Here is a 20276-nt window from a genome sequence, read left to right as displayed (position 1 = left end):
AATTTAAATCAAATAAACAGTGTAATAATTATAAATAAGTCAGTTATTAATTACAATAAACAAAAAATGAATAAGTTAATCAATAAATTGGATGTGCTAATTAATTTTATTAAAATATGCGTCATTGGACATATGAAATTATTTTGTTTAATTTTGCTTGTTGACTAAATATAATTTATTATTAATTCAAATTACCTTAATATACCTTGGATAGATTATAGATAAATAAATAAATGAATAGATAAATAAATAAATAGGTAAGTAAATAAATAAATAAATAAATAAATAAGCAAATAAATAAATAAGTAAATAAACAAATAAGTGAATAAATAAACATATTTTAGGAGCATCATGATTTTTATGCAACTGACAACAAATTAGGGCCATTGGTGTTGTCGGCACGAACGGAACTAATCTCATCCCAGGAACATTTTAGGATTATTTTACGGACCAGACATGGAACCGTACATGAAATTGTCCCTGCTTCTGGTAATTATTTATGGATTGCAGAATAGAATAGTGTAGCTTTATTTTACAGTAAGATATTTATATAGTATAGTATCAATGGATTTTATGCAATTTTCTAATGTATGCCAAATAAAATAACACGCAGTTATAGAATACGACGTGCTGCATGCAAACATATTAAAGAATAAACAAGCAAAAATGTACATTTTCTTATTCTTTTACAATCAATAAATTATTATTTAGCTCTAGCAGATCGACCAACTGCAAGTCGAATGGCACGATTATTGTGTGATGAAGTAACAACAGATCGATTTAGTCCAGTAGCTTTCCCGGGTGGTACGGAAATGATTTTAAAATATGATGAGCATGTTTTAACAAACACTTACAAATTTGGCGTTATCTATCAACGATTTGGCCAGGTAAAACATCAAATAAAACTTTTGAAATTCTAATCCATAATATTTACTTTATTCAACAATTTTGTTTTCAAGAAAAAGGAAATTTTATTACCTGAGATAAAGAAAAGCAAAAAAAAGAAAAGTAATAATTTCATATGTTCAGTAATTTCTGAACTGTACGAAATAATCCCTTAATTACACCTTCTAGATTAGTGATATTAATTTCTCATTAATTTTAAACTTGCATTTACAGACTACCGAAGAAGAGCTTTTCGGAAATGCCGTATATTCAAATGCTTTCGATGAATTTTTAAATATCATTGGTGAACGAATAGAACTCAGGGATTTCAAGGTTAACAATTTCATGTGAATCATAATTTCGAAATATGAAATAATTGATTGTCATATGAAATATTTTCATTTAATCCCAATTTTTAAAGAAATTTTCCGGAAAAAAATATTTCAAAAAAAAGAAATGAAATCTAATCTTGTACTCTTTTTCCTTTTTTGATGAAGATATCATGAAAATGGACAATAACGAAGAAACGAAATACTATTAACTTGATTTGATAAATTATTTTAAAAATTGCTCCAGATTTAAAATTATCGATTTATTATCGATTACATGATTGGCAATCAAAAATAAATACTTTTAGAAAATAAACAATTATACATACATTATTTGATCTTATTTTCAATTCATATATTATTTCCTTCTTCTATACTTAATTGCTTTCTCATTTATTAATCATTCATATGTAATAATTGTAGTAGCATTATTTACTACTAAACAATTATTGGTAATATTGCTTGTATTTGTTGGAAATTCTTTCTTTTTTTTGTTTTATTAATAAAAATATGCATTATTATAATTATAATTAGTAAAGAATTTATTATTCAAAGCATTAACGCCAAACAATGGCAAATATTTATTATTTGTTGAAGAACTTATTAATTAAAATAATTAATAATAGTAATATTTTCTAAAGGGTTATCGTGGTGGATTGGATACACAACATGGTCAAACAGGTATCGAATCAGTTTATTGTCAATTTCGACAACGTGAAATTATGTTCCATATATCTACCATGTTACCTTATACAGCTGGTGACACTCAGCAATTACAACGAAAACGACATATTGGAAATGATATTGTTGCTATTGTTTTTCAGGTTTTTTTTTTTTCATTTTCCTTCTTAGTTTATTAGTAATATTTCCAACCAAATCAATTAATAGACTTATTTTTATGCATTTAATTATCGTCTACTAATTAATTGTTAATTTTTGATACATATCAAATAATAAATAAATAAATAAGCATAAGCACTGTTAATTGGATAATATTGAAGAATTAATTACAGGAAGAAAATACACCATTTTCCGCTGATATGATAGCGAGTAATTTTTTACATGCTTTTATTGTTGTTCAACCAATTGATTCATGTACTGAAAAAGCTCGCTATCGTGTATGTTTATTTTGTTGAAATTTTTCAGAAATTTCAAGAAGTTTTGAACTTTGAACCCAAAATTTATCCTGTATACAATTTAACTTTCAATTGTTATTATTTCAAGTTCCGCCTAATTTCTCATAGTTTTTCATTATTTCATTTCTGTATATCATTTTTTTTTCCTCACAGGTATCTGTAACAGCACGTGATGATGTCCCATTTTTTGGACCTACTCTCCCAGCACCATCCATTTTTCGGAAAGGTCAAGAATTTCGCAATTTTTTGCTTACCAAATTAATCAATGCGGAAAATGCTGCTTATAAATCAACGAAATTTGCCAAACTTGCTGTAAGTTCTATTAAAACTTTGAACTCAAAATTTAAAAGTAAAAAAAATGATTTGCTTATTTATTGATTATAAATTTTTAATGCTTTATATCATTTTTACAATGGTTTTACCACCGAAAAAAATAAAAAATTATTATTTAATTTATAATATATGCTATCAAAAGTAATTCATTCTTTTTAAAAAAAAGAAATATATAACGATTTTTAATTTTTTTCAATTTTAGATTATTTCAAAAGATATCAAACTTTTGTAACTTTCCTTTTTTTTTCTTTCACAGGAACGAACACGCTCATCATTATTAGAAGCACTTTATGGTAATTTAAAAGAACGAGCACAATTTTATGGTTTACCATTACTGGAAACAACGGATAATATTTCACATTCAATAGGAATTTTTCATTCCGTTAAAAAAGCATTAACCGGAAGGTAAAAATATGGCATATATATAATTTATTTACTTAATGAGTACAAAATTTCCAATTCCTTTTTTGTTCCTAATTAATAATTTACTTTCATTTTCATTTTTTTCATTTAAATTGAACAGAAATAATTTGAAAAATATTGAATAAAGTTTAATTCGGTACTAATTGATCAGGTCACGATCAGTATCTCAAGATGTGACAGCATCATTATCCATGCAGAATCCAACAACAGCTTCCTTAAATAGTCCAAAGAATGCTAACCGGAAATCATACACTGGTGAATCAATTTCCAGAAGCTCGACATCAACTAGTGGAGCCGGAAGTAGCATTCAGCAACGGAATTCTTCTGGTGAATTTAAAAAGTAAGCAATTCTTGGATTTTTCTAATATACGTATATATCCATGTGTGACTGTGCATGTATGTGTATGTGTGTGTATGTGTGTATGTGTATATGTATATGTATGTGACAGTTGATGAAGGATAAATTTTTTTTTAAATACTATCAAACGTAATGAAGTATTCTCCCATTTCACCATGACATTACCTTTTGATATTGTGAATTTGTTGAAATTTAGTAAATTTTGATGGTATATTTGATTATAATCAGTAAATGCTATGCAGAAATTATATTTGTTAGTATTTGTTTCTTACATCTTTAAATTGCCAATAAAGAAATTTATGTGTTTCATTAAAAAAGAAAAAAACAGAAAATTCATAAAACCAAATCAAATTTTTTTATTTAGCTATTTGTTTTTCGAACGTATTTCCTTTTTTTTTCCCCCCCCCCCCATAATTTTTTTTTCATTTGTTTTTGTTATTTGTTTATTTGTTTGTTCATTGTTTATTGTTTGTTCATGTTTGTCATTTGTTTTCATATTTGAATCAAATATATCAAAGATTTTTCATGTTTTAGACTTAAATTTGATAAAATTTTCGAAATATTAAAATTTAATTAATTTTAATAGATACATTTGGTTAGAATTAGCAAATATTCTCCAGATCGTTGCAAGAGCATCATCATGAAACAGATGAAGCATATGGTAGTCGTGGTGACAATTCATCTGGATTATTCTTATCGATTCCATCTCAAAATGCTTTTTTGAAAATTGGCGATTTATGGTACCAAATTATTTTTTCATTTCTTCTTTTTTTTTTTAACATCAAATTGATGATGAATAAGTTTTTTGGTCAATAAAATTCTCAAATTAAAGTAATGAAGCGAATATAACTTAAATGTTTGAGTTATATTTCTTTTAAAAAATTAGATTAAATTATTTTAAGCAAGCATAATCATGGAGAATGGGACTTGTCAAGTGGTGAAAATGAAAGTACTGAAATGGGACATGATTCGGATACTGGACTGGTAACAATTTTTTCTTTCTTATTTCTGGGATAACTATGGGACTCATCAAGAGTGTGGAAGTTTTCGGTGCAGAAAAAAAAAGAAAGAAAAAAAGAAAATAGGCGAGATACGGTAGAGTTATTAAGAATAACTTTCAATAATAAGCTAAAAAATTAAGAGTATGAAAGTGATTGCAAATATTTTCCAGGAATCATTATCATCCACTGAAGTTGTACATTCAAATCGTATACCGTGTAATTGTTGTATTGATCGTCAAGCACCTTTACGAGAGGAAGAAGTAAAACGTCTTAATGAACTTCTTAATGATGTCGAAAAATTACGAACAGAACGAATGGATTTATTACGTCAAAATGTTACTTGCAAAACAGATATTAAAAAATTAAAAGAACGGTATGTCTGCCATGTTTTGTATTTTTTATTGTTAATATTAGTTAATACAATTACTTGCAATATAACAATGTTGAAATTATAATTAAGAGTAAATTAGTTTGTAAAATTTTTCGCTGCAAATAAGCTATTGTAAAATTTTACTTTCAGACAATCAATATTAGCTGGTGATTTGGATAAAGCAAATGAAGAAATTGCAAGATTACGTAAGATGTTACGTCGATCATTGCCAAATTAAGGTTATAGTGAAATTTATCAGCAGAATCATACAGATCATACATTTACTACTACCTTAAACAGATTATCAATGTACCTCGCATGTTTTTATGGATTCAGGATTACAAGTATAAACATTTATTGTTAATTCATTTTTAATTTTTCAAGTTTTAACATGTTTTGGAAGATGTAATGTTTGATATCTACGAAATGATACGCAATGTTGTTGATAATTTCATTGTACAGTTCTTAGAAAGTTGTTGTGATAATCAATGGATAGGAAAAATAATGAATGATATGGAAACTCAGTTTTTTTTTCCGAAATTTCATTTTTTCTCTTTTTTTGTCGCATTAGAATTATTGAAATTTCTTTACCATTACCCGAGAATGAGGGTGTTAACTAATTAGCATTTTCAATTTAGTCATAAACTAAGTATATAGTTCTATACCTCTAGTATAATTTTACTTTTTTCCCATTATGTCTGTTTTTATCTTTTTTTCAATTTTATTATTGTATGGTTTTGTGAATAAAAAAGTGTTCCCGTCGTGGAATTGAATTTAAATTTGCTAATTTTTGCTGGAAATATTGGATGTTGCCTGTACACAAATGCACAAATTGCTGTTGTATAAATTTTTATATTTTGTTCCTTTTTCGAGTACCACATGCATCTTTATGGATGATTGGGAAGAAACAAATGAAAATTTAAGAAGTTTCAGGAAACATATATTTCGCACTAAGATGTGAAATAACCTGTACAATCATCTCAGTACTTCTGTCATTTTCTATCGTTTATTGACAACTTCCGAAGGTTCACAATTAATCATTTATCAACAATAAAAAAAGGTAATAATAAAGAGATTTAAATCCGGCAAAGAATATAACAAAATACCCTAAGAAAAGGTAAATAACAAGTCTCATACAGTAACATCCTGCTCACTCGATCGTTCGCCCTAATAAAGAATAATAAATAGAATTTGGATCACACTGAGAGTAATGAGCCTCCTGGGATAAGTGAAGAAAGAGAAAAGCCAGTTGTGATTGAAAGTTAGAAAATCAAATAATCGAACAAATTTATGGACCAATTGAGAGATAAACAATGATACAGCATTACTGTTTAGATCAGTGCCATTAGTTAGCCTGCGATCACTGTGATTAATCGATTAGTATCAATAAACGAAATATTTTTAAGAAGTTAACAGTATGATTCTTCCTTTTATGTTGTATATAACATTATATGCTGAAGTGTAATTTCATTAACGCCAAAAATGTTAATATCTAACAACAGCAGAAATTTTGTTGATTCGCGTAAAACTGGATATCAAAAAACTTTTTAAAAGGATCATCACAACCTATTAAAAAGTGAGGATTGTACCATTAATCAACTTGTACTAGAAAAATAGCATAATAAGTAAACTTTATAATAAATATTAATGGAACAGGCCAAACAAACAAAGGTCAGTCCTTCTTTATATCCTTTGATGGTTCTTTGTGATAGAGAAAGACGCATGAGAACAGAACGACTCCTATCATCATCGAAAATGCAGAAACGTAATAAGGATATGCGCTATAGATAAAACGTTCATACTGGGTATGTTGCAATGGTCGAACAGACACCTGAAATTAAAGAAATACTGCAAGTTAAATTAAAGAAATACTGAAATTAAAGAAATACTGCAAAACCAAAAATTAAAAAAGCGATATATTCAAAAAGCCAAACAGAATCTCAGTATATTTTCATGAGGATCCAACTTTATTCCCAAATACGTTCACGATCACTTAGTCACTTAGTTGCCTGTGGAAACTTGTTATCTAATCATTATTTCACTCTTTTATTTATTCTGTTATTTATCTCTTCACGTTATCCACGTCAGCTTTTAAATATCCAAATAACATCCTGAATGCTATAGCATCTAAAAAGGCACAAGTCATATTTCCATCCTTTTCTGAGTCTTAACAGCCAAGCTTCTACACCTAAAGAATGTCAAGAGAGCTCAAGATAATAAAGCTTATTAGTACTAAATACCTTAGTACAAGCTGTCTATTACTTTATAAAAATGATTATTACTTACCTGTTGTACATCCAACAAATGTGTATATCCCATGCGACGATAATCAACCATGAATTTGAACACGCCGTAAACATCAGGAAGTTTAAACTGTGTTTTCAATTTGCCATCTATAACAAAGTGTAGTAAATTTACGAAACCACAAAATACGATTCTTCATATAATGAATAACTATGCGATCTTAACTCATTGCATTTTATCTCCTAATACTTCCTGAAAAAATTTTGACCTGAATAATTTGCTATATTTCAGGTCCCTTGGGGACTTGAGTGGGCTATGTACTGTTTTGTTAGACTGCTATTAGAGTTATGTGACTTGAATCGACCAACATTCCAGTAGTGAAAGCATTGTAGAAAAAGCTCGAAAACGAACTCTGAGAATTAAATTGAAAGCATACTGTAATTTTTGAGAGTTGTCCGAATAAAAGGATCAATACGGGTGAATTCTAATTGAACATCATTCCCCTTGAACGGTCCCCATTTCCCGTTACTGAGCTCTTCAATTTCGATCGTATACTCAACATTATCCAAAATTGTATATTCTCGTGGAGGATTCCTTTCACCAACCTAAATTCAATAAAGTGGGGAAAATCGGGTCTATGCAATATCTTTTGTGCTACCAGAAGTTTAATCTATCACAATCTAGCAAATTAACTTCATGAAATTGGCACTCTTTTATAGTTCAATAGAAGTTTAATAACCATAACACCGGGAAAAATACAGATATACCTTATGATGCCAAACATTCTTCACTCTCAGTACACCTTTCTCCATGAATACCCATTTGCTTAATTCGGTTATTAATTCGAAATTTCCACTTTTCTGAAGCCTAAAACAATACCTTCTCCCTTAAGACATTCATATGATGCTAAGTGGAAATATATCAGAAATCAATTATCAATGACCTGATGATCAAGAAATTGAAATGGTCCTGTGGTTTGTTTAATCATTTCAAAAGACCATGGATGGTCGCGATTGGTTGGAATTATTTGGAATCATACGTTTGGAAAGATAAGGGAAAATCTGATCATTGTTAATTAGAAATTCCATATAAATTTAAGGAAGTTTAGAAAAGTAAATCAAAATACTTCGTTGTGGAACCGTATTTGCTGACATTTGCACCGATAAAGGCATCGCTAAACATGGCAATCGAGCCACTCAATACAACACGTGCATTATTTCGAGCTTGAATGGCACCAATCAGTAGTGTCGAACGCCCCACAGCACCTGGATACTGAAATGAAGCAAAAAAAAAAGGAACTCAAAACATTTATTTTTTAAGCATCGAGAACTTTTTGAAAAATAAGGGAAAATTTTTGCAATGTAGTAGGTTTTTTACAAAAATTCCAGTTAAAATTAAATCTGAATTGCATTTTGATATTATTTTAATTCGCAAATTTTAAAGTTCATGCCGCTGAAAAACTCCATGCAAATGCGATGGGTGTCTAAGATCGAACAGGCATGTGGCACAGACCAACAGCTAGATCATGCTTCATATTATTGTTTGTTTATAGAGAACATTTATCCTTTCTATTAGTTTGTCATCTTCATTCTCATAATTTAATTAAACTCATGTAAATGTAAAAACATACTTCTTCAACTTTTTCACGGGGATTGAATGAATAAGCAGTTGTTGAAGCAGAAAGTACTTCCAGACGAAGCGAATTCGTCTTGTCAGAAATTAAAGCCACCCCTCTGAACAGAATAGGACCAGCTTGCCGTGTTTTCCCTATAAGCATTGGAGCGGACAAAAGGTTTGACGGATCAGCTACAATCGTCGTATGATCTCCTTCATCCTGTAATTCATTTAGTAAAGCTGAGAAACATCTACGAACTATTCCAAAACACTGAAACATACAGTTATCTACCAATAACTTCAGTTAATCCGAGTCGTTTATTAATCTTCTGGGACTAAGCATTAAAAAAAACCGTTCTGTAATCGGCCCCCAACAAAAAAATGATTGACAAAATGTAAGCAAGAAGTCTCAAAAAGCATAAGACAAGAAATTGCATAAATAAACTAAAAATAGAGTGATTTGGGCATATACATCTATAATAGAGGAAAATTCTTTAAGCAGCATTTAAAAGAGCTTATAAAACTGAACGGGGTATAAATAAGCATGATCTTAAATAGTACAAGTCAAATTAAAAATTAAAAGCTCACAAGAACGGTGTCATAATTCAAATGATCAATGACAGCAGTTCGATTCTCATCAAATTCGAAACCATTCTCCGCAGCTAAATCATGTAAAGCATCACCAACCCGTGTTCCCGCTGTCACTAACACGTTGCCACCATTATCAATAAAAGATGTTATGGCTTTGACATTAATCGTTCCTCCAAATTCTATAACAGAGATATGAAACAGGAATTTGTGATTTTCTAATGTTAATGTTAGCAATGATTTTGACGTAACAAGATGCTGGAAACTATCCCATGGTAGAAAACCTCCCACTCTTTTTATTTTAAAGTACCACACAATCTTTCTCAGCCGAATTAAATAGTGATTTGAATCATCAAATAGAACGATATTGTCTTTCATCTTACCAGCATATTTCGCTTGGTTACATCCATGTTATTCTTCACTCCTTTTGATAGTTGATTTTATTTTGCTAGGCTCTGCTGGTGGGTAATAGATCCACATCCTAACTGTATCACTACTAATTCGTTTACTGCCTAGCAAAAGCATATCACCGCTTTATATTTTCATAAAAAGATAGGGAAAATTTCTGCAACCTAAGCAAGTCTAAACCTAAAATAACAAACTGTCGTGTTGTGACTTACTGAAGCCAGTTCTGGACTAATGAGAGAAAAGATTTAAAAATTCTTGAGACTCCAGCTAATAAACCTATCACGCCGTTTTTCCACCATACTTGAAGTACCAAGGACACAAACTTTGTTCCTCATGATGTAAACTATAAAACGCAAGTTCAAGAGCATTTAAGGATTGTAAGTGATGCAAAATTAGAATGTTACCATCAACTCCTGGCGCAAAAATTATAAGATGATCGTAGAGGTGCTCGCCGTACTTTGTGAGAGTTAGTGTTTGATCATCTGCAGCTTTTATAGTCAACTGATGTCCCCTTTCTGAAATACGAAACAAATTATGCATTGCTAAATAACTTTTTAAAAAACTAAAAATTTTCCGAAATTCTCCTATAAGGTACACCTATGATTTTCATTGTCCGATTTCAACAGTAACAAAACGAAGTGCGAAAGATTTGTTTATTTTTCGATAGATTGTCCATCTCATGCATTATTTACTGATTGTTGCAAAATAATCAAATTTCCTCGATTAAATTATACATCCTCAAATTTTACAAATATTACTTTTTATTGGTGGTGGAAAAAAGAAATAAAAAAGTGGAGGCCATTTAAAAAGCCTTACCATACACCAGTGGAAAATATACCGTCCATTTATGGAACGAGATCAGAAGCAGTAGTAAGAAAAAATTAGGCAACTGATTCGATTAAATTAATCATTAATAACCTTTCAGGGATTTCAAGAAGATAGAATGCGTTTCCCTAACACTCAAATTATCGACCAAAAGCAATATTTTGCCAGCGTTGATAATCGGTACAGTTTGTAACATGATTACCGAAACAGCAGTGAGCAATAAGCAATTCGAAAATGTCGTCATACTAACACTTCTAAATTTTAAAGTTCAGTTGATCTAAATTTCGAAAAACGGAAGTGAATCGTTTCACACGAAATCATAGTAAATTCATTTACCATTTTGTTCTGTATATTTGGAAAATGCTTGTGAAAAATTATCAACTCGTACTAATATCTCGCTATTCCTGATGAACAACGCTATATAAAGAAAAAAAAACTGAAGAAACGACAAAAATGAAGTCTCAAACATATCGCCAATATAACATCTCTAAATTCTGAACTATCAGAATTTAAACCATTATTTTCGCAATATTTCTCTCCGACCTTTTACTCTTATTTTTCATCCTCTCCCATATTTCTAGTACTTCTTTCCCCTTTTTCAAATCGAAAGTTGCGTTGCATCCTGAATAATCAATCTACTTGTATGCAACGAATATTGGATGAAATGGAAACATAATATATTGCAAGACACAATTGCCAAATAATTTTAAATAATATAACAATCACATTGCAAAATTTAATGTCGAAGTAAAAAAAAAAACTAAATATCTAGTCGTTTTCAAAGCTTAAAATGCTGAATAAGCAGAACACTTCTACGATTTATTTGGTTAAAGTGTGTAAAATACATTTCACATCCATTTACTTTATTTGCAAAACTTCCTCATATGTTCCAACTATTTGCTTAATAAGCCATTTTACAAACCTTTTCAGTTGCAGATAAGTTCAAGTACATCATTTGGTACATGACCAGTCTAAAAAATTTTGAATAGAAATGGGAACGAAAAATTACTTTTTATTTCGCTTGGACTGCTAAATAAATAACAGATAAAAAGAAAAATTCACAAATTGCATCCAATTTTCGAATGATAATTTGGAGATTTCAAACAGCATCACGATGAAGTAATCAAATGAAGACGTTGCTGACGATATATTTTCTTCTGTTCTTCGCTGCCTCATCTCTCCGCATAACAAGTACTTTTTTTTGAGTTCAAATAACATGGCGTATATAAATAAAAAGTAACATATTTCACAAGAGCAATGAACAGTAGTTTGATTAAACGAGTACAAATGCAACAGAAAAAAAGAATAGTAATATAATGAACATATAAAGTTTAAACTAATAACCAGTGATGGGAAAGAACGACATGGTAAATACGCATCAACCGTCTACAGAGCACCAAAACCATAACCGTAATTACTCACCTCACTTATATCTTGTTATTTACAGCGATAACTGATGGAATTGCTGAGGCACTTCGTATTCTATGGATTCATTATCTAAAAAACTTTAGCAGTGCAAGAGATGTTTTTTATTTGACCAAAATTTGGGAAATTGAACAACCTGAAATCGAAAGTACTTTTTCCTTCAATCTTTACTATAAAACTTCACTATGAACTTTATATGAACTTTTACCATGAACTCTACTAAAAATTTATTGTGAACCATTTAGCTGATGGTACATTAAATCGAAAGATTTGATAATAGGGAATGAAAGTCCAGCTATACAGCCATGTATAACAACTTATGGACACATCATATTCAAAGACGCACCACAGCAAACAGTTACGACAATCCTGGCCATTTTTGCTATTATTTAATGAATTCCCCATGAATTCAGGAAAAGTATACCGAAACACTTCCTGTTCAAAAAATAATGTTTTTCGCTTTCCAAAAAAGCAAAAATTCGTTTATTGAACTAATGGAACAAACTAGTACTTACTCAATGCAGTAATCGAACATTCCCTATCCCTAAATAGTAAGAACGAAGGTTAATTCCAGGAGCTCTCATTCGGATTTTTTTTTTTTCATTGTACTTTCATTTTAACTTGGTAGCCTAATATCAGCAAAATTGCAATTTTTTTGAAAACAGTAACAAAATGACCTTTCGAATACCATTTCGATAGCGGTCTACATTTAGTAGCCATCTCACAAACTTTTATACGACGTTCGGTATCCGGAAGGGTTTTCAGCATATCCTCAATAATTTCGCCCACTGGTTTTGTTTCATGTTCTTTCAATATTTCACGAGCATATTCGGCTAAAAAGGATAAGGTAGTAAAATTGCTAATTGAAGTAAAGTGGGAAATAAATCCTTATTTAAACGATCCAGAATTAAAATTCCGAAAACCTCAAACAAGTGCAACAATACCTTATTTCGATAACGTTTTTCCTGGTGCATCATATAACTCTCTATAAAACTATGCAAATCTTCCTGCAAATTTTGGCTTACCTTTAGGTTAATTACAAAGTATTTCATAGTCCAGTATCTCTCTACACATATCCTACACATGATTTAAACGAGATATATTCAAAATATCCAAGAAAATCACAAAAGAACTTACAAAACATTTTTTTAGGTGGGCAAAGGTTCGGACAATAAGTTAATACGCTACATATCAATTCTTCATCGGACAGCAAATAATCCTCTTCATGTTGCCTGTAATTTTTGTAAGTAAAACCATACATTACCTTAGACGTACTTCACCGACCTTTTGCAACCTGATCAAAGTCAAACAAACGAACATTGGACACGTTGAGTCAGCGCATCTTCCTAATAATTCATAGTAACAAAGCGGTTTCAATGGGTCCAACTTGTTTGACAAAGCTCGATGAGCTATCAGATGGTAAGGGAATGTTGGAGATATGCTGAAATTGGCTTCACTGACAGTAAACAAAATTATTACTGCTATGTTGGTTTTGTTTATGAAAAATATGAGTTATCAAAAGTGTCCAGAATCAACGTATAGTCGCATTGCAAGCATCACTATTCCCTTCTCCTCGACTTTGTGGGACAACTGCCTTCAACAAACTTTGCCGTCCTAGACATGAAATTCAATTAGTTGAAGCATTTTCAGGTAACTTCCACTATATTTCTATAATATTAACTGCTCACTTTCACTTGAAAAGCACCGTGAAATGTTCCATGGGCAAAGAATAAAAATATTAAGTAGATATGAAACCAAAAAATATTTTGCAAGCCAATTAAAGGAAGCAGTTACACGGAAATAAGATGAAGAAATGTAAAAATCAATTCGAAATATACTATTTTTAAGTTGTATATACGCACCGATATCCGTTAAACATTATTAATGGATTATTTTTAAGTTCATTAACATCTTTTTCGCTTAGTGTTACAGTACGATTGATCTTTCTTTCTTTGTGTGGATTTTCCTGACAAACATTGGGGCTATTCGCAGTTGCAGCTTTTGCAACGGAATTCGCTTCTAACTCTTCTTCTTGCTCCAACTCGCGCATTGCTGTGACAAGACCATTCATTGAATCACTCGAATCTGATAATTCAATTATATCGGAATCTCTGAAAATTATGCTCATACTACATACTGTATTTCATTATTAAACTAGTTTCTTCGATCCACTTTCTTCGATGATAGGCTAAGGAAATAGTCTACCATATGAATTCATTTCGATTAATGCAATTCGTATATTGCAAACTAAATTATATAACTCCCAATTAATGAATCAACTATATTTCTGTATGCTGCACTAACAGTAACTTGAAAAATTTATGAACTAAGTAACTTATGTATGTTACAAGTATTTTATAAGTATTTCTGACCTCGTAATTGATTTCTCTGCTAGAATAATGAAACGGAACAATCAAAAGAAAACAACATAAAATGGTAAACCCCAAAATATCTATAGAAGAATGCTGCGATCCACTACTACTATTTGTAGGCCTTGAAACATCATCTCGATCATCAGAGTAATCCATCGCAATAGTCATACTCAACGGCTCAGAATGTTCTAGAACGCCCGCTTTTACCGTTCCCCATCCTTCTGCATCATTTTCCGACTTGATCACCATTTGCGTAGGATCATAAACATGTTCAACGTCCTTGTTCATATTTTCCATCGATTCAGCTTCTTCTACCTGTCGTTCCATTCGTTTACTTTCTTTTCCAAATGTCTTCGTCTCTGTATCCTTATAATTCTCTTCATACTGTGCTTTATTCAACTGCCGTTCCAAATACGACAGACGACCCTTCGCCTTTTCTTGATCACATCGAAGTACTTCCATCTCTACTTCAAGAACGCCGAGTTGACGAGCACAGCGATTTGCTCTCTCCTAAATTTCACAAAGGATATTTATCAGTTAGAACTTTAAAACTGCAAAATTTATGACACACCAGGTTTATCTGAATTTACCGGTCATGCACTAGAACCTCTTTCATAAGTCTTGAGATTAAGCTACATTTATCACATTTAATAATATGGTAAAGCTGTTGATGGCTCAGAAGCCTATACATGATAACAATTAACATGCGGTGCTTGATTATTAATGCCTTTCCGCAACCATATAATTACGGAATTGCTCGGATTACACGAAATCAATTTGAAATTAACGATGAATAAGAAATGTGAGAAATCATAACGACTGCTAACCAAAAAGTTATCACGCTTTCTTCGCGCAACACATTTTTGGTCGTCACGATGTCTTAACTTTCTTTCAATTTCCTTCAACACTTTCCTTTCAACATCAACCATACGTTCCCAATCTTCAGCCTTTCTCCCTTCTACTCCTGATATGTCGCCAAATTCATCCTTTGATTTCCAACGTAACCTGTTTGCATATGCATAGATAAAATAAGGAACTATCTAGGTTTAAAACCACCCTGAAGTTAGCAAGAATGAGTAAACAGTCACTAATTGACAAGGAAACTATCCCCTCTAGCTCAGTAAATTTGCCCAAGTAAGTAGGTTTAGTAATTAATTGATTAATCACACGAGTAAAGCAGACAAACAGCAATATATCATAATTCTGGAAACAAGTGATTTACCTCTTGGAAATAGTTTCGCGGAAGTTTTCTTTTCTTTTTCGTGGTAACTTGATACGATAGTCTTGAACTGGTCCATCATCACTACCACTTGATAAAGAATCATCCTTCCTTGAACGCTGAAGACTTTCCTGCACAGTTAGGAATCAAAATGCTAACAATATTCAATAAGCATGTTTTCTATTAAAAATAAAAAACTAGCAAACCTTCCGATCTACTATAGATTTCCGGTTTTGTTCTGCGACATTTGTATATCTTTTAGAACAATGCCTTTCGGTCCTACAAACAAATATAACTTAAAAATTCAAGTGTCATTTTCTAGCAACATGACTTTTTGTTTGTCCGTTCTTAAAGTGGAGTTGGAATTTTGTAACATTCCCTGATCAAAATATCCATGGAGGAACTTTTGGAATAAAATACCTGTAACTGGAACTTGGTTTTTCATTACTACCATGAGCAGCTTGTTCTTCTGAATTTGCACTGCTTAATTCACCTTCTTCAAGTGACAATTTCAAAGATGTTAACTTCTTGTCATTCTTTTTTTGCATTATCTGTAAATACATCAATGTTTTCGGTGTAAGCATAATATGAAGAAAAGTAAAACCAAAAATTAGTTGCTTATACACTACAGGAATGAAAGAAAACAACAGATCGTATCGAATACGTCTCAAACCGTGCAAAGACATGCTATATCGAATTAATCCTAACGATAAAAATTAAATAGTAAGCCATAAGAAATAACATTTTTATAATATTTAGAATGCTTCGCGCAAATCCTGACCTGCTCCAAGAGTTCAGCACGCAGTTGGTCGACATCTTCTTCGTTATCAGCACCATCGGATGGCACCGCATTTCGGATTTGCATTTCATGAGGGTGAATAGACATAGTATCGATTAACGGCGATGCTGGTGATGATCGTGAACGTGAGTCTGAATTCCGCGAACTATTACGTTTCAAAATCCTTTTAACGCGGTAACAGCATGGAGATATGATGTGTAGCAAAAAAAAAACAAGTCAATGTCCCTAATGTCAAATATTCGCTTAAACGAATGAACTCATTTCAACTCAATTCTAGTATTAAAAAAAAGTTATATCAACAATTACCTCATTGTAAACATACAAAAAGAAACGCATAGACTTTTGTTTTATGTAGAAAATGTAAAAAGAAAAATCAGGCTGTTATATATCATCTAAGAATTCATCTACCTAATATTTTATTGAATCTCGAAGTGATCGATAGACCATGTAACAGAGATTAAGCTGATAGGAATAGACACTACACTTTTCATTTCTTTAATGAACTCCTGATTCGCAAAAAAGGCGAATTTTGCTACCGTAATAAGAAATGTGCAACTTTAAAACATAAGACTAAAAACCTCGATCACTGTCCACGATATCCATTCCAACTTGCTCATAATTATCTCCTAAATTCTCCATCCTTTTCGAAAATTTACTTGCTTCCACTCGCAATCGAAGTCGATGCAGTTGCTCTTCAAATCTAAATTTTCCAAATAGCATTAATTAAAAATAACTGCCTTCCTTCATCATTAAACTGAAAATAAAAAGAGACAAGTGGATGTTTTTCACACCCAAACACATCCTCAGGAAAGAGTTAGGATCGAGGATTACACCAGGTCCGAACAATATTCAACAGGAATAAAGGATTTCGTTATGAAAAGAATTGTTCATGAGATTGCAAGTACTAGAACTATAGACCAAGGTATGATAATTCCAGCGCAGCAATGGTATGAGCTCTGATCTTCTAGGGGGAAATCACGAATTTGACCAGTGTGCTATATTTTGCTGTTACAACTAAAAAAAATAACTATAATAAAGAGCTAAAGGAATGATTAAAATTTTACGGGTTTGAAAATTGTTTCACAGTTGTTCCTAACATCTCCGCACTACTGGTTGGTGCAACCGCTTTCTCCTGATTATTTAGCATATAACGTGAATAACCGTTTGCGTTATCATTCCGTACCGTCACCTTGAGTGGTACCGCAGTTTCACGGAATTTACTATTCTTGATGCGATTTTGCATATCATTATACCTTTGAAATCTGTTATCTGCAAAAGGATTGGAAAACAATTGTCATGTACCATCCTTTTTCACAAATTTCGAAATTCTTTTAATTATTCAGTAACAGCTACCTTGTACTGTATTTCGATGTATTTAGTTTAGTATATAGTTTAGTATATATATATGTATTTAGCTGCATTCCATTGCAGTTTCCAATATACAAACTTTTTCAATATACAAACTCTTTAACTCATAACGGTAAGATAGTTGACAAGCTAACTTTGCTTTCGTTTCAGTTGCACCCAGGTTTGCCGCGATGAAGAACGCGCATTCAATTGCTGATTTCTTGGTATCACGTACGAAGTATCAACTAATAAAAAAACAAGTAAATGTTTGAGTTCGCAAATAAAGTTCAAATTTCCCCACTAATAATTCTACAGTAATCCTAAGTCATGTATCTGAAGATGAAGAAAAAGTCACGATTTATGCAACCCAAAAATTTCTGGACTCAAAGGTACGTAGGTACGTAGTATTCAAAAATGGAATGTTAATATTGAAAGAGAATTGAAGTCCCAAAGTAAGAGAACGATAATTTAAAATTGTTAAGGCTCCCTCGATCTCTCCTTCTTCTGCTTCGTGCGACAGGTGTATATATAGATATAGGTAAAAATACAGATATACATAAAGACATAGATATAGATAGAGAGAATTCTCACTGATCTCTCCTTCTTCTGCTTCGTGCGACAAGTGTCGTCGCACAAATCTTTTATCCCTGCTTGTATTTAACACTGCTAAACGCAAAGCGTCCTCATCATCTGAATTGACATTTCCTACTGAATGTTCAGCAGAGATTAGGCTTGTGAATTCTGACTTATCTGCTGCTTCCTGAAAATTACCTTTGATATTTAAAAAACAATCAACGTAAACACTACTGGATCAAGTAATACACTTTAACATAGCATCTTTTTTCATGTAATGAAAGCGAGGAAAATGAAGTTCTGTTCGTTCAGAACCTATATGTGAAACTGGAACGGCAAGCAATGAATTTCAGCAGAATTACCACTAAAACCGACAAGTACACTCGAAAGTAAGTTAGACTCTAAAGAATACATTTCAATACCTGCACTTCACGAATAATACGGTCCACTTCGCGTTCTCGTTCCTCGTCCAGACTAGCCGATGTAACATGTGTTACTTTCTCTGAACTTATTTCCACTGATGTGCTCCTACAGTTATTACATGTAATTTTTGAGGAGGACTGCAAACACACCAAAACTAAATAGCAACAGTTTTGTATGTGGAAGTAATGTTAAAGGTTTTCCGCACTCAAATTCCAAACAAAATCAAAAATCTTTAGCAAGTTATTATTCAGACTATTAAATTATTCAGACTACTAACGCTTCTTCCTGCTGTTACACAGTAATTCATCAGACACAGTAATGATCTAAAATTTTAATAACACATAGCCAATTGTTATGGTATTATTCTCTAGATAAAACTTTGACATCAAAATAAACAACTTTTATAAAGGTGCACAAATTGCAGCCAAACAAAGCTGTGATTGAACAAGAATAAAATATTGAATTAATTACCAACTATCAAAACTACAATGATGCTGACGGTCTAATAATCAAACGCTGAATTAATCATGTTAAATAACCAGTAATTGCAAATAACCATGTATTTTAAAACCTTTAGTAGTAAAGCCTTAGGTTAATTAAAAGGAAGGAAATGAACGCAAAAGCAAAAGCTATAAATTATTAAAAGAAGGAAATCGGCTTAATGAAATAATGCCAATAGCAAATTTGTAGTTGTAAATTAAGCTTAACATCTCAAGGTTTCATTCCGTAATAAAAATGTCATGACATAGACACCAATGTTAGAGGTGGATTGAGACATTGTTGGATGAGGAGAGATGATATATTGAAAAAATAGAGATGACATCTAAAGTATAAACATTTTTTTTCACTGTTCTCTAATTTTGCTGCTGTATTACTGACCTGTATTACTGTTATCTGTATTACTGCTGTACTATAAGCATTACTATTATCTGTATTACTGCTGCTGAACTATAAGCATTACTGTTATCTGTATTACTGCTGCTGTACTATAAGCAGTCATGAAAAAGATTTCAGTTGTAACAACTTTATCTGACAAACGTATCAACGATTTAATAATCCATCCTTAAAGCAAGAGTCATAAAGTTGCTTGCTTTAAACAATCTTCTCGACTAATAATCTATGCTATCCGATGGATAAGGTTAGGCTGGTCTACATCATATCATCCCATTAACGTTTCACAAATCGAACACCCTTAGTTACCATATGTTCAAGAAAAATAACCTGCGAATATCGTTTAAATCATCATCGTCTTCAATTTCACCATCCTCCAATGCAGTGCCACCTGCCAACATTACATTTCTCCTCATTATCATAATATACGTACCATGGACTCCTAAATATTGGAAATAACTTATTTCAAAGCCATTCATTATAATTTTGTTTAATGTATTGCATATACTGTGCGTGTAATCAGTTATTAATTACACATGTACAAAGCTACACAAAATGATGGTGAATATAATTAATTAATTATCGATACATGAGCCGACATATATATACATATATATGTCGTAATCAAATGAATGACTGCAATCGACCCACAAGCAACTCGCTAGAGCAGATTGGACAATCAGCGGTGCACTATGAAAATTTTTCGTTTCACG

At 31.5% G+C, this 20276-nt stretch overlaps 3 protein-coding genes across 3 annotated transcripts in view; 1 reads left to right on the top strand and 2 right to left on the bottom strand.

Annotated features, from left to right (window-relative positions):
• LOAG_18161 (Rapgap1) overlaps positions 1-5323 on the top strand; it is a gene marked incomplete at its 5' end in the record, with an annotated part of 8616 nt that extends 3293 nt beyond the window's left edge. The window contains 12 exons of the mRNA XM_020450827.1: positions 345-489; positions 712-887; positions 1120-1218; positions 1856-2038; positions 2228-2332; positions 2504-2662; positions 2940-3088; positions 3258-3446; positions 4085-4204; positions 4367-4448; positions 4636-4838; positions 4986-5323. Of these exons, the coding sequence (XP_020305447.1) occupies positions 345-489; positions 712-887; positions 1120-1218; positions 1856-2038; positions 2228-2332; positions 2504-2662; positions 2940-3088; positions 3258-3446; positions 4085-4204; positions 4367-4448; positions 4636-4838; positions 4986-5073 (1698 nt within the window). The 3' untranslated portion in view covers positions 5074-5323. The remainder of the gene's footprint in view (positions 1-344; positions 490-711; positions 888-1119; positions 1219-1855; positions 2039-2227; positions 2333-2503; positions 2663-2939; positions 3089-3257; positions 3447-4084; positions 4205-4366; positions 4449-4635; positions 4839-4985) is intronic.
• Positions 5324-6507: 1184 nt separating this feature from the next.
• LOAG_05287 (dolichyl-di-phosphooligosaccharide-protein glycotransferase) lies at positions 6508-10777 on the bottom strand (the record flags this gene model as incomplete). Its single annotated transcript, XM_003140824.2, has 9 exons — positions 10608-10777; positions 10094-10204; positions 9282-9463; positions 8710-8913; positions 8206-8351; positions 7847-7946; positions 7516-7684; positions 7122-7228; positions 6508-6666 (listed from the first exon to the last, which is right to left on the bottom strand). The coding sequence occupies exons 1-9, from the start codon at positions 10756-10758 to the stop codon at positions 6508-6510; spliced, it is 1329 nt and encodes a 442-aa protein (XP_003140872.1). The 5' UTR covers positions 10759-10777.
• A 1178-nt stretch (positions 10778-11955) lies between these two features.
• Positions 11956-19979, bottom strand: LOAG_05286 (hypothetical protein; the record flags this gene model as incomplete). Its single annotated transcript, XM_020446807.1, has 17 exons — positions 11956-12011; positions 12617-12772; positions 13077-13171; positions 13258-13380; positions 13802-14050; positions 14382-14821; positions 15139-15316; positions 15534-15649; positions 15737-15809; positions 15951-16081; positions 16312-16460; positions 16908-17029; positions 17394-17598; positions 17832-17921; positions 18268-18436; positions 18672-18777; positions 19894-19979. 17 exons carry the CDS (start codon positions 19977-19979, stop codon positions 11956-11958), a joined length of 2544 nt encoding a protein of 847 aa, XP_020302895.1.
• Positions 19980-20276: the final 297 nt, after the last annotated feature.

Source organism: Loa loa, assembly GCF_000183805.2.
Source record: "Loa loa unplaced genomic scaffold supercont3.210, whole genome shotgun sequence".
Classification (NCBI taxonomy): Eukaryota; Metazoa; Nematoda; class Chromadorea; order Rhabditida; family Onchocercidae; genus Loa; species Loa loa.
Note: the sequence above shows the minus strand (reverse complement) of the source record. Positions and strands in the feature narration are given on the sequence as shown.